Below are 17,005 nucleotides of genomic sequence, written 5' to 3' on the forward strand. Positions count from 1 at the left end.
TAAAAATGATCTCTATCTGTAGGCATAGGTAAACTTCCTCAGAGTTCAATGTTTATTATCCTTGGTTTTGGTTCCTTCTTTCTCCATCATTTGAGTATCGGAGTGCTTACACTGAGTACCCCTTCCTGGCTCGATGACTAATACTTTCTTCTTCCAATTTTTATTTTTGCCGCGTGGTCATGCACAACACCAAGTTCCTCTTGCCTAGAGTCTTCTCGCAATTAACATGGGAGCCCGCTAATCAATGCATCATCTTCCTCACCTTTAGATAGAATAAGCAGTCATTAGTATTTTAACTAGGAGTCGGTATTCAATTAAAATCTAACTAAACTGGATTGAATTAATCGGACTAAATCATACTTATTTTTTTTAACAAATTAAATCATTTTTTAAAAAAAAATCTAATAAATTGAATGAATAAAATATCGGTTATTTCGGTTAAAAATTAATTAATTATTTTGTGAAATTTTTTTAGTTTTTTTAATAAAATTTAATTTTGATCTTAGAAAAAATAAACATTCCACTTAGTCTAAAATTCTAGATAATTCGAACTGTTTTAATCAAATAAGAAATTTTAAAATTAAAAGCAAATCAAAATAATTAATTTCTTTAAAAAATATTTCAAATAAATAGAATTAAATTTTAAAATTCAATCAATTTACTCGATTTATTCAAGTTAATCGATTTTTTTACTTGTCTATGTTCTTCCAGCTTTGGCCTTAGCCATGGCCAAATGACGCTGCTGCTTGGGCCTGTGGGGGACAAAGCTGTCATTCATTGCAGACCCGGTTCCCATCCCATTTTTTTGGCCAAAGCAAAGGATATTCCGGTAATTTCATCTTTCCTGCTCCGACGGCGCCATGGGCGATCATAAAGCTCTCGTCTTTAAGAAAGTAATTAACTATTATCCTCCTAGTGTGTGTGTGATGTGTGGCAAAAGGTGAAATCCTCGTTCTCAGGACCTCCGCCGCACCCTGTCCAGGGTCATCACGAGGGAGATAAATCACGGTAGCTCGGTGGCAAGTACACAGTGGGCCGAGACTTTTTGCACAGTGTGTGTGATGTGAGAGAGAGAGAGAGAGAGGGGGGGGAGACGCTGGGGGTGAGCTCGGCCCCGATAAGAGAGACAAAGATCAGATATCACATACATTAATCTTTTCCTGTTTGTTTAATCGCTTTGTTTAGTAGAAGCGAATCATTCGTGCCCAAATGCCAAGTTTTCCATGCAAAGAGAGCCGAAGGTAGCGACTTCAGCAGCGCCGCCGGCGTCCATTGGGTCATTTCTCTGGTACCGGTCGCTATCAGCTGTGCCGGCGGCGGATTCTTCTCGTTATTCGGTGAACGCCGGTACTCTTCTTCTCAATGCAGCCGTCGATCTCTAGTAAAAAAATAGCTTGAAAGTTTAGGTTTTTCTCGCTCTCGATCGTGCTTTCAGGAGCAAGATTTGCTTGTTTTTTTTTTTGGCCGGCAGAAAAAAAATCAAAAATGTCTTCTTTATGTAATATGGAAATCGTGCGATAAATTTCTGAGGAGAGATGCGTCAGATCTGCTGTGTTTGGGGAGCTTTCCTTTGGCTTTTCCTTGGCCGGGATTTCCTCCGTTGATAAATGGAAACCTATTTTGGATGATTAAAGTCCATCTCGGGAGATTTCCCATCCGTCAGATGATATTTCCAAATCAATTGGGGAAGATATGGGAAGATCTTCTTGCCTTCATTTGGTTTTATTGCTTTTATTATTCGCCATCCTTTGTGATTTCCTGCAATATTTCAGAACTAGGGTTCTTCCTCCTTTCTCCTCCTTCGGCTGCTGATCGCGCGCCCAAATGGGTATCTGTCTTCCTTTTCTTGTCCGATCTGAAAACTTTTCTTCTCTGGTTGTTAATAGTAGTTAATGATTCTCATGGTTTAGATATTCAAGTTTCTCAATAATCTGAAAAAAATGAAGCATCTGTTCTTTAACTGCTTGAAGCTGACTAAAAAGAAAAGAAAAACATTTTCTCATGTTGCATTTATCTGTTTGATACTTTAGTACCTGCCATGTTGTTACTTATTCTTTATCTCGATTCAATTATGTAATAACTGCCATTGTTCTTCAGCTGTTCATGTTAACTATGGGACAAGATGTCGTTGTTGAGTGTCAAAATCATTCTCAAGCAAGACTGAGGAATAGAGTTGCTACCGTGGTGCCAAGTCGGAGCAGTAAGAAGGTAGAGGAGAATGAAAGAAAAAGATTGCCTGCGAACAGATACCAGTACCTGAATAGGTTGGATGATGATTTGAGAGAACTCAATCGCAGTTATTCGTCGAGTCTTGATTATGAAAGCATGAACTCCAGAAAGCTCAGTGCTGATAATGAAGTGCTAAAAAGAGGATCCATGTATCAAAGCTCTAAAGAAGTCAGGAGAATGAGAAAGCAACGAGAAGGGAGGATAAAAGTAGACTCCGGGTGCAATGAAGATGCTTTCATTTCGTTTGAGATTATAGATCACGTGCCTCAGCATGTTGCTAATAAATCTAATCAGCTTCCAGATAAGAAATTTTTGCCTCTTGTGAGTTCGAATGCAGATTTAGTTGATTCGATCAGCACAAGCTCCACGGAGTTTCTGGATCTTTCATTCCGTGATCTTCTTAACAAGCCTTTTGTTACCGACAAGACTTGCTTAGACTTTGTACCAGCAAAAGGCAGTGGCATAGATGATTTCGTGGAAATCTGTTTGCATTCTGTCGACAAACAAACTCCTAGAGAAGTTGTTCCTCGGTTTTTAGAACCGGGTCCGCTCAAGGATCGAAAGGCTCACTGCTATGAAAAAATTCATCCTGCAGAAAATACTTTTGAAAGAGATTCGGCAAACATTCTTCCAAAATGCTTCTCAGAAAATGCAAAAATGTCACATGCTTTTTTGGGTTTGGAACACAGCATAGCTGATGCAAGAGGATCAAAAACTAAATTTAGTCAGCTGAAAAGAATCTTTGATCCGATCATGAAATCAAAATCTTTGCGAGATTCGTTTCCTGCAGGAACACAAAACACTGGGCTGAAGGCAGCGTTACAGAAATCTTTACTACATGAGATTTCTACAAAAGAAGAGGATATAAAACTTGGTTCATGTTTGACTCAAGGAGCCTTCTTACAGGTTGCCATATCTCCTGCTCATCTACACGGAATTCTTAAATTGGATATAGAAAATGGTCACCCTTCGTTTGAGTTCTCTCTACAAGATCCAGAAGAAGTCCTATTGGCAAAGACTTGGAAAACTGCTAGTGCATTTAATTGGGTTTACACATTTCATAGCTCTAAGAAGAAGATCAACACTAGTCGGGGGACTGACGACAAGCATGGAACTTTGCCTCCTTTAGTTGGGCAGATGCAGGTTTCTTGTTATCTATGCTCGGAACTCAGAGAAAATGGATCCTTGTTTAACTCGACTGTAACGGAGTTTGTGTTGTATGACATTACACGAGCAAGAAGGAATTTTTCCATTGAAGAAAGATCCAAGTGTTGTTCAGATCCAGCTCAACCTGTATCTAGCAATGTTGTGAAAGATCTGACACCAGCAGGAGCTCCAGAGAGAAACAAATCAGCAGAGTACCTGGATTCATCCAGACTTGGATTAAGTAGTTGCAACTCCGATACTTCAGCCTCTTACCCTTGGTTATCGAAAGATTTACATCCACAACATGAGATTGCAGCAATTGTGATCCAAGTTCCCTTCAACAAAAAGGAAAATTCAATAGAAAAGGAAGAGTTTCGCCCTAAAGGGAACCAAAAAGCATCTAGATGTTCCCCAATTGATCGGAGAAAGGAAACAAGGAGTCACATGAATTATCCAATTGTAAAGGTTGTCACTCCAAGTGGGAATCATGGCCTTCCTAATACTGTTGGGGCTGGCCCATCTTCACTTCTTGACAGATGGAGGTTTGGTGGAGGCTGTGATTGCGGTGGCTGGGACATGGCCTGCCCAATTATTGTGTTTGATAATCAACAAGGGGATGATTGGATAAACCATTCAGCATCGGAATTTCAAACACCCATGTCACTTTTTCTTCAGGTATACCTCGCAGTTTCTTCTTCTTTCATGAGATTCTGATTGAGTATGATCTCTAGCCTCTTTCATACTTCTTTAACTAGATAAAATTCCATGTAATCATATCTTGTCATTTTGTGCCAACATCATATAATGGCAAATGATAAATTAGTTTGGCTATTCATATTAGAAATGACAATTTCTCTTATTGTGTTCTTGTTGTCTTTGTTCATTTTGTGCCAAAATGCTTAAAAGATGATATTGAATTAGTTAAAAACCTTTAGAGATAGGTTTAGATGATGCAAAATTAGTGAGTTTTCTGAGAAAAGATCAATTCATCTCTTGTGCTTGTGTCTAGCATGACTTTCAGTTCATTGCCATTGCCATTGTAGTTTATGTTTTTGTCTTGCTCATTTGTCTCTGCCATATTTCTAACACATTCAATGGTTTATATGCAACAGGGAAGCAAGGAAAATGTACCTGCACTAACGATAATGGCCGATAAAAAAGGGCAATATTCAGTCTATTTTCACGCACAATTCTCCGCGCAACAAGCATTTTCAATCTGCATTGCCATATTACATTCCTCCGAATTGTCTTCTGCCATCACTCAGGAGAAGACCAGACAAAGGTTATATTCTAATTCCGTACGGTTGCTCCTCGAGGAAGAAGTGAGGCATCTGATTGAAGCCGCTGAAAGCGAAGAGAAAAGAAAAGCAAAAGAGGGAGTAGAACAAATACCTCCCTTTTTCCTAGACACACCTTTCTCTCCTATGGGTAGGGTGTAGATTTAGTCCTCAAAGGTCAAGAAATTCCCCAAAGCAGCTTGCTATACACCACTTGAAGACCGGAACCATAGATGAAGATCAGTTGCCTATTTCAGTCCATGTAGCAACTGTGTTAGTTCTTGTGCATTCTCATAAGTGATAGAAAAGGATATGGTGCCATCTAAATGATACCTATACATGACCGTATGCGATGGAGAAATATTGTAAATCACGAGTGCAGATGCTCACTTCATCGGCAACTCTTTTGCGTCTAAAGGATTGATCAGTGGACGACGAGGATTCAACTAGTGAGACAAATCAGGTACAACCACAAAAGCAATTGAAATGAAGTGGTTTGTTTGATCATGGAGAGTAGTGTAGTTTGAAGTTTGTATGTAGCTAAATGATCTATAATGAAAACTTCACTTCGATCATGGTTTATATTTTTCATGTATGGGAATCCACTAGCAATGAATTTATAAAAATATTAATAAAACATTAACAAAATATAGTCACTTTTTTTAATAATAATAAACCTGTTAAAATAACAATAAATCTACTCATTTAAGAAATAAGACCAAGCAAAAATAAAGTCGCATTTCATAGTCAGATGATATATTTTAATAATGTTACAAATATTTTTGTGTTTGATTTAATTTTGATAATTTCTACCTCCATTCTCACAAATCCTTATTAATAATTTTTTTTATTGTCTAAATTTTGTTAAAGCTAATAATGTTACATAGTTGATTAGGTCAAACTATCAATTGTGCAATAGTTTATAAATAGAAAATAAATCTTACATAGAATCCCTTTCGACCATCGAATCTAACCATGATTTGATTCGTCTATTGATAGCCTCTCTTATTAATTAACAACCAAAAGATCAAATCTCAATCCAATTGAATGGTGAGAAAGAAATCCTTCATAAAAATTTTATAGCAACCTTCTTCTTGGGATAGCTCTTCTATATATAAATTGTCTTGTACTATGGATGAGATATGAACAAACAAAGGTTGCTTCATTTCTGTCTTGGAAGAATTCTCTTGCCTCACAATTCGCTATTTCTATTAACAAATTCTGTCTCCTTCTCGTCCTCTTCCTCGTGATCCTTCTTCGATTACTCTCCTTGGAGCTCCTCATTTCATCAATATGGTAAATAATTGAAAAATCCCTCTCCCTTCTTTTTTTTTAATTGCAATTGTATAGATGTAGGCATCTAATTGTCTGTTTCACAGTATCTAAAGGTTTTTTGTGAGATACAAAGCTAAGTATGATAATTAGTTTAACCACTTGTTAATTCCATTGTCAAAGGCGAATTCGGCATCCGGAATGGCGGTTAATGATGAGTGCAAGCTCAAGTTCTTGGAGTTGAAAGCCAAGAGGAACTTTCGCTTCATCATCTATAAAATTGACGAGGCTTTACAACAAGTCATGGTGGACAAACTTGGCCAACCCCATGAGAGCTACAATGATTTTACCGCATCATTTCCCCCCAACGAGTGTCGCTATGCTGTATTTGATTTCGACTTCGTGACGGATGAGCATTGCCAAAAGAGCAAGATCTTCTTCATTTCTTGGTATATATAGCAAAAATTCATATTTTATCTATAAAAAAGCTTCGATAAAGTTACTATCGTGTGATCTAGAGATCATGGATTCATGTCTAAAATATAATCTCTTGCAAAGTAAAAAAAAAACAAAGACGATGTACAATAAATCATTCTCTGGAATCCCGTATTGATAGGAGTTTTGTACATTAGAATGTTCTTTAACTACAAAAATACTTGGGTACAAATATTGATGATCTAATTTTAAAAATTATTTATTTATATTTGGATACAGGTCTCCGGACTCGTCAAAAGTGAGGAGTAAGATGTTATATGCGAGCTCCAAAGACAGATTCAAGAGAGAGCTTGATGGTATTCAAGTAGAGTTACAAGCAACCGATCCAAGCGAGATGAGCCTCGACATTGTTAAAGATCGAGCTATATGAACTTTTCATCCTTCTTCAATCCATCAACCAAGCAAACTGAATTATCTTTCTATCAAGTTTCCCAAGCCAAATTTATATATTCTTTTATGCCTTCTTCTGCAGTTCAACTACTATTATTTGATTGTTTTTTTCTTCTACAAGACTCATTGTATTCATCATAAGTAGGGGGCAAATGGATTAAGTTAATTTAAATATATTTAAAGAGTATTTAACTCGAAAATACTGTAATCAAGAATCAGTTTTTTTTAACTTCATGTAACGCTGACACTTTGAAGAATTCAATTAATAATAAATTTAATTAGTCTTATTAACTAATTTTGGGATGATCAATCCAACCCCATAAAATTTATTAGGATAAATCGAAAAATACTCACTATGGTCGGCTAAGAAGCCCAGCATCTTTTAGTTGTGCGTCCCATTTGGAGAAAAAATTCTTACAAATTCACTATAACTAGAGATCCAATTGCGGGTCTTGAGTGACAATTGGAATATCCTACCATTGCACTATAGTCTCAGGACAGAAGACTTCAATTAATGTCTGTTCGACAATCTACTAGAGGTTTGGGAAATTAGCCAAATTTAAATTACACTGAATGAAATTTAATTTATCAGTCAAGATGACCTGAGCAAATAATTTCAAGCTGCCAGCAGGAGTTGATTTTTGCCAAGAATTAAGTGCAAACTGCATAGTGGCTGAGCAGGTAGAGCATGCAGAGCAGATGAGCGAGCAAGCGAGTGGATGAGTGAGCAGAGCGGAGCAGAGCAGAGCGGAGCGGATGAGCAGATGGGTGAGCAGAGCAGAGCGGATGAATGGAGGCTTACGATGGATGCAGTTTCCATGAAATAGATTCTCCCTACCTCCGGCTGTGCTTCGAGGGTTTCTCGAGTCATCTGTTTCCCAAGATACTGTTAGGACCTTCAGACGCGGCTAGAGAGGGGGGGGGTGTGAATAGCCGACCCCAAATTCTCGTTTCTTCCTACAATTTTAGTTAGCGCAGCGGAAATAAAAGATAGAAACGAAACAGGAGAATATCAAACCTCAAACGCGACGATATAACGAGGTTCGGAGATGATACTCCTACTCCTCGGCGTGTCCGTAAGGTGGACGAATCCTATCAATCCGTCGGTGGATGAGACCCCGGAAAATCGGCTAATAAAAACTCCTTCTGGGTGGAGAAATCTCGCCACAATCTCTCTTGCAACAGCAAGATCGGAGTACAAAGATAAAGTAAGAAGCCAAGAACAATATGAATGTAAAAACATTAGTTTGCTTGCCTTCTCGTCGACTGGTGATGAAGCAACCACTTCACGGATGCCAACAATAGCAGCAACTGATCAGTTGGAGTCCAGCCGAGGGAAGCTCACACGAAGCTTCAGCAGTGGAGAGCTCAACAAGGCTCAGATCGCAGGAGCAAGAAGAAGTCTACCTTACTATAGAGGCCCTCCGCCTCTTGATTTATATGAACCTGCGAAGAAGAAGACACAGACACAGAAATCTAGCCATTGTGACTCAACGGCTAGACCTAGACCGATCAGGCTCCACCCTGATCGATCCAGGATGGATCTGATCGGTCAGGGGACCGATCAGGCCCTAGGCTGATCGGTCCCCAAACCGATCCCAACTCTCACAGAGAGTTGGTTGCAGAGCCCTGATCGGTCTGTGGACCGATCAAGCCATAGGTGGATCGGTCCACAGACCGATCCCTCCTATTCCTTCTCCCAATCTGTTTGGTTACTGATCGGTCACCAGACCGATCAGATGACCCACAGTGAGAATCAGTGTATCACTGGATCGGTCAGCAGACCGATCCAGATACCCATAGTATCACTGGATCGGTCAGCAGACCAATCCAATTTCCCAGCCTTAAATCCTAAAGCCTTCCTGATCTAGAGAACGAGCTACCGAGCCCTCTCTAACCTAGTCCGGAGAACGAGCTACCGAGCCCTCTCCGACTTTCACGTCCGGTCCAGAGAACGAGCTACCGAGCCATCTCTGACCTAGTCCAGAGAACGAGCTACCGAGCTCTCTCCGACTCCAACCAGTCCAGAGAACGAGCTACCGAGCACTCTCTGACCTAGTCCGGAGAACGAGCTACCGAGCCCTCTCCGACTCCATCCAGTCCAGAGAACGAGCTACCGAGCCCTCTCCGACCTCCCATACCAAGCTTCCATACTTGGACTTTTCTCCGTGCCCAGCTCCCTGCTTGGACTTTTCTCATGCCAAGCTCCCTGCTTGGACTTTTCCGTGCCAAGTCTCCATACTTGGACTTTTCCCGAATCAAGTCAACTCAAGTCGGGTCAACCAGGTCAACCTTGACCAAAGGTTGCACCCACAATCCCCCAAGTTCCTATTCTTGTCAAACATCAAAATATAACTCCTCTATTCTTGTCAAACATCAAAATATACCTCGAATCATATCAACTCGAGTCGGGTCACCCAGGTCAACCTTGACCTAAGGTTGCACCAACAGATACAATGATTATCCATGATGCACACCAAGCACTGGTGGTTACGACGAACTAAGTGATACCTGACTGCTATCTCGAGTATACTGCCGAGTAAGAGATGCACGACAGAGGATGAGAGGAAACGTAGGTGAAGAGCTCTAGCTTTAGTGTGCGTAACCTCTTTTGCTAATGATCACAACCTCCCTATATAAGAGCTCAGACTAATGGGCAACACCAATGATCATTACTCGCCGAGCTGTACGAAACACCAACGTTTTACTCTACCATTTAAATTCTATATTAATCTTAATTTAATACTTCCATTACACACTTAAATAAGTAGTAAAAAGATTTACGTCGTAACATGTTAGTTGTTCCACTTAAGCAAACTTTACCCTAACTAGTCCAGCATTCGGCGTGCGCAAGTCATGCTCGCACATGAGTCAACTTGGTTCAGTGGAATCTGGGCCCTGGATTTACACCCCCAACTGCACACCCATGTATGAGAGAGAGAGTCTTTCCCCATGCATTTGTTCACACCATCAATGCATGTGAATTAATATAAGTCAACTAATATGCCTTGAAAACTCCCAATATAGGACTAAAGTTCTATTTATAATAGAGCTTCTTTCCTCTTCCACCTCTTCTCCATTCACATATATCCAACAATCCCTCGTATGAATAGAGAGAGGGTATGTGATAACATTCACCAATTGAGTCCAATATAGGACAAGTAGGTTTTACCTTTTGAACCTTCGCTTGTGAAAATCTGTTTGCTTACTAGTTGATGATAACTCATTTATTTGGGCTAATTTTCTTGGTTGATATGGGGACTTTTTAGCTAATTTTACTTGCTACTTGACACAATTTAGATTGTTTGTAAATTGAGAATTGTTTGGAGCTAAATGTCATTTCATTTCTTAAATCATGATATATTCCTCACTATTTGAATTGGGTCTTGTAGGATATAGGAATTGATACATGATTCAAGTGAAGCCTAATCAACTCAAGAGGAGGAGTTCAACCAAGTGGAGAAGGTTCACATTTTATTTGACTCCAACCAAATTCATTAAGTCAACCCATTGCTCTTGACCTAAGTTCAACCCTCACACCAAATCCCTAAATTCTCCCTAAACCAGATCAAGATTTACCCTAATTCCGGTTCAATTGGACCAAGGTATAAAGTCCAGGAAACTCGCGGATGAACAGTGGTTGCGCCTACTGTTCATCGTGCCAAAAATTTCTGCATCGTGTTTTCTTTGCTTCGCAGCCCCCGTTCTTCATTCCGATCGACTTCTCAAGAGCTAAGGTTAGTGTTGAAGGATAAGACAACTACTAGGGAATCTTCGGTTAGCTGGAATCTCTCCCAAAGGGGTTTCTACGGCGAGTTTTGTTGAATCTGAACTTCCACCGCTCTTGCTGCTGGAAACGGCAAAAAGAGCAAATTCAGCTTCCATTCTTCATCGGCGATCATTGGTGGGGTTCTCTGGTGATGCCCAACATTCATCCTTCCTTCATCCTTGTCTCGTTTGATTCAGATTTGCAGATCCAGCAGTCCTTGCATTCCTAGATTCAAATCTGTTTGTGCAATCAGCATAGGAGAGGGGTTCTCTAATTGTGGTTGCAGAAATCAATTTGGATCTCAGTTCAGCACTCGTTCATCTCTTCTTCACTGATTTCTGGAGCTGAGGGTTTCACTTCCGGCTTCTTGTGTGACAACAAGAAGGGTGGCGTTGAGAACTTGATTTTGTTTGAGAGTGGATAGTTTAATTCCTTGCTATTTCTTAATAGTTTCAGCAATTTCTTTATTTCTGCACTTTTGTTCAAGCAATTTCTGTTACTAAATATCTTGTTTTTGCATTTCTATTTTCTGGAATTTTGATTCTGCAACATTAGTTTCTTTAATTGTCTTGTTCTTGCAATCTGGATGTTGCGAATCTTGTCTTGCAACATTAGATTTCAATTCTGCAATTTTGTTCTTTATCTGATTTAAGAAATTTTCGTTTATGAAAAGTGTCATACTTAGTATTTGTTCTGTTTTCAATCTTGCTGTTCGTTTCTGAAATTTTCTGCAAATTCAAATTTCGTTTCGAGCATTTCTGTTACATCAAATTTTCTGTTTTCAATCGTGTTATTCCTCTGCATTACTTTAATTTTGCTGATTTCAATCTTGCATTTTGATTTTAATCTAGGATTTAGTTCAAAACACCACAATTCCACTTTTAAGGAGAAAACCCAAAAAGAACCCAAGAAGAGCTTTGGATCTAAATCAAGCACTCACCTACTAGTTTCCTTGAGAAAAATCGACTTGGGCCCTATGCTATGTCATATCTTTGAGTAGTTGAGGGTTTTCAAATTTGTGTTAATTTGATAAGACCATTCGTGACACGTAGAGTATTTTAGGCTTATCAAATTTTGGCGCCGTTGCCGGGGACTCAAAAACTAGTATTGTTTCTTTGATTTTAGATTGTGCAGAGTGTTATCTCTTCTTCATTTTCATTGTCTTGATTTTATTGCCTATCTATTTGTTTCTACTTGTTGATTGTGGTTTATGACCAGGTCTTCACGCGATAAATTGCTTGAGCTTGATCCAGAGATAGAGAGGACTTTTAGAGCCTTGAGAATTCAAGAGAGAACACCAGAAATTTTTGAAAGTAATTTTCAAGTTTTGGATACTTCGATGGCAGAGAACAATAGAACTATGAAGGAACTTGCTGCTCCTGATACGGCTTACAAGTATTCTTGCATTACTTATCCAGACTTGTCAGTGGATTTCGAGCTCAGATCGAGTTTAATTCATTTGCTTCCTAAGTTTCAAGGCTTATCAGGGGAAGATCCTAATAGACATTTGCATGAGTTCCATGTGGTTTGCTCTACTATGAAACCACAAGGCATTTCAGAGGAGGATATCAAGTTGAGAGCCTTCCCATTTTCATTGTCAGGATCAGCAAAGGAATGGTTGTACTATCTTCCAGCGGGATTCATTACGAGTTGGATTGACATGAAGAGGGCATTTTTAGAGAAATACTTCCCAGCTTCTAGAACCACAACTATAAGGAAGAACATCTGTGGTATTAAACAAGTTGTGGGAGAGACTCTTTATGATTACTGGAAGAGGTTCAAGAAATTGTGTTCAAGCTGTCCTCAACATCAAATTAGTGACCAGTTACTTGTTCAATATTTTTATGAGGGTTTGTTACCTATGGATAGGAGCATGATTGACGCTGCAGCTGGAGGTGCTTTGGTTAACAAAACTCCAGAACAAGCAAGGGAGCTCATTGCAAATATGGCAGAAAATTCTCAACAATTTGGGAGTAGGGCACTTACTACTAGAGGAGTTGGTGAAGTTCAAACGGTATCAAATGAGCAAAAGGAGATCAAGAGTTCATTGTTGGAGTTGACATCTTTGGTCAAACAAATGGCGTTGAATAGTGCTAGCCAAGTTTCATCTTTTTCAGTTCAAACGATGAGAGTTTGTGGCATTTGTTCGAGTCAAGAGCACACTTCGAAATTATGTCCAAATCTCCATCAAGATGAATCAATGGCGGCTATATCAAGACCACAATTTCAGCAAAGGTATGATCCAAATTCTTCCACCTACAATCCGGGTTGGAAGGATCATCCAAATTTGAAGTACGGGAATTCCTTCTACCAACAACCACCTTAAAATCAGAATGTGCAGAATTTTCAGCAATTTCAGCAATCCAACGCTCCAAATCAGTTTCAATATCAGCAATTTCAGCCACTTGCTGTTCCAAACCAATTCCAGCATCAAAATCAGCAATTTCAGCATCCTAATCAGTTCCAACAGCAATCATATGCCTCTTTCCATCCACAAAATCAGCAACCAAATTTTCAACAGCAAATTCAAAATTTCCAGCAACCTGCACAGAATTTCCAGCCAACACAGAATTTCCAACAATCTATTCAGAATTAGCAGCAACCAAATTCTTCTTTTTCTTCTCAACCAAGGTCTTATTCAAATCAAAGTGGTAATAACAATTCAAATGCAGCAAGTACACAGCAGCAGCAAGAGATGGAGGATATGATGCAGCAGATTTTGCAACAACAACACTTAGTTTTACAGCGGCAGCAACATCAACAGAGGACTGATTCTGCTTTGCAAAACATTGAGAGACAAATTGGCCAATTAGCAAGCAACATAAATCAGATGCAAGCCCAAGGATCAAGTCAATTGCCTTCACAAACAACTCAAAATCCTAAGGGAAATGTTAGTGCATTGACTCTTCGAAGTGGTAAGACAACTTCAGAATTAGTGCGGAATGCTCCAGGTGGATCAAATCTGGTTTCATCAGGTTCAATTCTAGCTTCAACAAATGTTGTGCAACCTCCAGATTTTGTTCAAAATAAGTTAGATTCTACTGCAAACCAGCTTCGGAATTTTCCAGCATCTTCAGCCCAAACAGATTCTGCATTTCCTGGAAATGTTGGTGCTGTTCAACCGGATTATGCACAGCCAATATTATCAGATTCTACTCAATTTGATGGCTCAGGAAAAGTAGCAACAGCAGCTCAGGATTTGGACAGTAATTCACAACAGCAAGGTGCCGATATTCACATCCCTTTGCCTTTTCCTCAAAGAAAAGTCCAGCAAAGAAAGAATGTAGAGGAAGAGAAAGCTAGAGAATTTCAAGACCTTGTAAATTTATTCAGCAAAGTGGAGGTGAATGTGCCTTTGTTGACAATGATTAAGCAAATTCCGAAATATGCTAAATTTCTCAAGGATCTATGTGTTCACAAAAAGAAATTGAAGGGGAATGAATTGATAAGCATGGGGAAGAATGTTTCAGCCCTTATTCAGCCAGTTCCAAAAAAATGTGAAGATCCTGGAGTGTTCACTGTGCCTTGTGAGATTGGAAGTTGTGTTTTTGAAGATGCCATGTTGGATTTAGGAGCATCAATCAATGTGATGCCAAAATCAGTCTTTCAGACACTTGGAATTAGTCCTCTACAGCAGACCGGAGTTGTTATTCAGCTAGCTGACCGTAGCCAAGCTCATCCAGCCGGAGTGATTGAAGATGTGTTGGTGAAGGTGAGAGAGCTTATTTTTCCTGCAGATTTCTACATTCTGAATATGGAGGGAGATTTACTTGCGAATAGATCTCCACTCATTCTTGGTAGGCCATTTCTGAAGACTGCAAGAACGAAGATTGATGTGCACGCTGGAACACTATCCATGGAGTTTGCAGATATAGTGGTTCAGTTTAGTTTATTTGATGCTATGAAGCACCCGTCAGAGGACCACTCTATTCTTAGCATTGACATAGCAGATGAGTTGATTAGCATGGATTTTTCTTTTGGCCTTGAGTCTCGGCTGGATATTTCTGAGGGTGAGGAGTGCCTATATGATTCTAAGGTTTCTATTGAAGGTGAAGGTAATGTGGGAGCAGTTGATGTGGAGCTCGTTGGTAGTTCAAGTTCATTGGAAGGCGAATATTTAAGTGTAGGGGATTGCACAGAGGAAGCAATACCCCAAGAATCACATATTTTGATTGAAGTGTCACCTGAATCAGGAAAAGGTGAATATGTAAGTGTAGGGGATTGCACAGAGGGAGCAATACCCCAAGAATCACTACAGTCAATTATTGATGCACAGCAGTCAGAGTTGAAGCCCCTTCCTAAACACCTTAAGTATTCATTTTTGGGAGAAGGACAGCAGCTACCCGTTATTATAGCTCAGAATTTAGATCCAGAGCAAGAACAGAGATTATTGGGAATTCTGAGACAGCATAGGAAAGCTATTGGGTGGACACTGGCTGATATTCTTGGTATCAGTCCTTCGATTTGTATGCATCGAATTTATTTAGAGGAGGATGTGAAACCAGTGAGGCAACCACAGAGAAGACTTAACCCATTGATACTCGACATTGTAAAGAAAGAGGTGACTCGACTTTTACAGGCTGGTATTATTTACCCGATTTCTGACAGCAAATGGGTAAGTCCAATTCATGTGGTTCCCAAGAAGTCAGGCATTACAGTGGTAGCTAATGAGGACAATGAGTTGGTGCCTACCAGAATTTAGAATTCATGGAGAGTTTGTGTGGACTATAGGAAACTGAATCAAGCTAGCAGAAAGGACCACTACCCGTTGCCTTTTATTGATCAGATGTTGGAGAGATTGGCAGGGAAGTCCCACTATTGTTTCCTTGATGGATATACAGGATATTTTCAGATTTGCATCGCTCCTGAGGATCAAGAGAAGACCACCTTCACTTGCCCCTTTGGTACATTCGCGTACAGACGTATGCCTTTCGGACTTTGCAACGCACCAGGGACCTTCCAGCGATGTATGGTAAGCATTTTTGGTGAATTATTAGAGCATTGCATGGAGGTTTTTATGGATGACTTTTCGGTTTACGGTTCATCTTTCGATGCATGTTTGGAAAATTTATCTCGAGTTTTGAATCGTTGCATTGAGACAGATCTGGTTTTAAATTTTGAAAATGTCATTTCATGGTTGAGCACGGCATTGTTTTGGGACATGTCATTTCTAGGGAAGGTATTAAAGTAGATCCTGCTAAGATTAATATTATATCTTCTTTATCTCACCCCGCATGCGTGTGGGAGGTTCGAGCTTTTCTTGGTCATGCAGGTTTCTATAGGAGATTCATACGTGATTTCAGTAAAATTACCCTTCCCTTGACTCAACTACTGCAAAAGGATGTGACTTTTCATTTTGATCAGAAGTGCAAAGAGGCTTTTGAGGAGCTGAAAGAAGCCCTTGTTACAGCACCCATCATTAGCCCACCAGATTGGAGCCTTCCTTTTGAGTTGATGTGCGATGCTTCAAATTATGCGGTGGGAGCTGTACTTGCACAGAGAGTGGATGGAGCACCACACGTTATTTGTTATGCTTCAAAGACTTTGGATGCTGCACAAGCAAACTATACCACAACAGAAAAAGAGCTTCTTTCTATTGTGTTTGCTTTGGATAAATTCAGATCATATTTATTGTGTTCTCATGTGATTGTATTTTCTGATCATGCAGCTCTGAAATACCTCCTCAAGAAGCCCGATGCGAAACCTAGGTTGATCAGATGGATGCTTCTGCTCCAAGAATTCGACGTGGAGATACGCGATAGGAGTGGAAGGGAGAACCTAGTGGCAGATCACCTGAGCAGGATTGAGGGAAATATTGACCACACGGATATTGCTGATGAGTTTCCAGATGAGCACCTCCTACAGCTACACGGTGAGACTCCATGGTATGCGGATCTGGTTAATTTTCTAGTAGCACGTGTTTATCCCACACAATTTTCAAAAGCTCAAAAAGATAAATTAAAAAGTGATTCAAAATTCTATGTGTGGGATGATCCTTACTTGTGGAAGTTTTGTAGTGATCAGATCATTAGGAGGTGCATTCCTGATTATGAGTTTCATTCTGTACTTACTTTTTGCCATTCATTAGCATGTGGTGGGCATTTTGGACCCCAAAGAACTGCTAGGAAAGTGTTAGAGTGTGGATTATATTGGCCCACCCTGTTTCGCGATGCATATGTTTTTTATAAATCATGTAATAGGTGTCAGCGAACTGGAAACATAGGCCCTAGGAATGAAATGCCCCAACAAACTATGTTGTTTTGTGAAATCTTTGATGTTTGGGGAATTGATTTTATAGGTCCATTTCCTGTCTCTTATGGATTTTTATATATTTTATTGGCAGTTGATTATGTTTCTAAATGGGTGGAGGCAATTCCCACCAGGACTGATGATTCTTCAGTGGTTGTTAGTTTTGTCAGGTCACACA

At 39.7% G+C, this 17,005-nt stretch overlaps 3 protein-coding genes across 4 annotated transcripts; all 3 read left to right on the plus strand.

Moving 5' to 3' along the window:
• Positions 1-1,082: 1,082 nt before the first annotated feature.
• Positions 1,083-5,227, plus strand: LOC122041469. Of its 2 annotated transcripts, none has more exons than XM_042601161.1 (3): positions 1,083-1,347; positions 2,098-4,050; positions 4,488-5,227. In XM_042601161.1, exons 2-3 carry the CDS (start codon positions 2,104-2,106, stop codon positions 4,812-4,814), a joined length of 2,274 nt encoding a protein of 757 aa, XP_042457095.1. In that variant the 5' UTR covers positions 1,083-1,347; positions 2,098-2,103; the 3' UTR covers positions 4,815-5,227. The 2 variants fall into 2 exon arrangements, with proteins under 2 accessions (XP_042457095.1, XP_042457094.1); XM_042601160.1 differs by lacking the exon at positions 1,083-1,347 and adding an exon at positions 1,486-1,828.
• Positions 5,007-7,061, plus strand: LOC122041470 (actin-depolymerizing factor-like). Its single transcript, XM_042601162.1, has 3 exons — positions 5,007-5,115; positions 6,108-6,373; positions 6,639-7,061. Exons 2-3 carry the CDS (start codon positions 6,126-6,128, stop codon positions 6,787-6,789), a joined length of 399 nt encoding a protein of 132 aa, XP_042457096.1. The 5' UTR covers positions 5,007-5,115; positions 6,108-6,125; the 3' UTR covers positions 6,790-7,061.
• A 4,856-nt stretch (positions 7,062-11,917) lies between these two features.
• LOC122043791 lies at positions 11,918-12,904 on the plus strand. Its single transcript, XM_042604368.1, has one exon. It carries the CDS (start codon positions 11,918-11,920, stop codon positions 12,902-12,904), a length of 987 nt encoding a protein of 328 aa, XP_042460302.1.
• Positions 12,905-17,005: the final 4,101 nt, after the last annotated feature.

The sequence above is a fragment of the Zingiber officinale genome, chromosome 2A (genome assembly GCF_018446385.1).
Source record: "Zingiber officinale cultivar Zhangliang chromosome 2A, Zo_v1.1, whole genome shotgun sequence".
Lineage (NCBI taxonomy): Eukaryota > Viridiplantae > Streptophyta > Magnoliopsida > Zingiberales > Zingiberaceae > Zingiber > Zingiber officinale.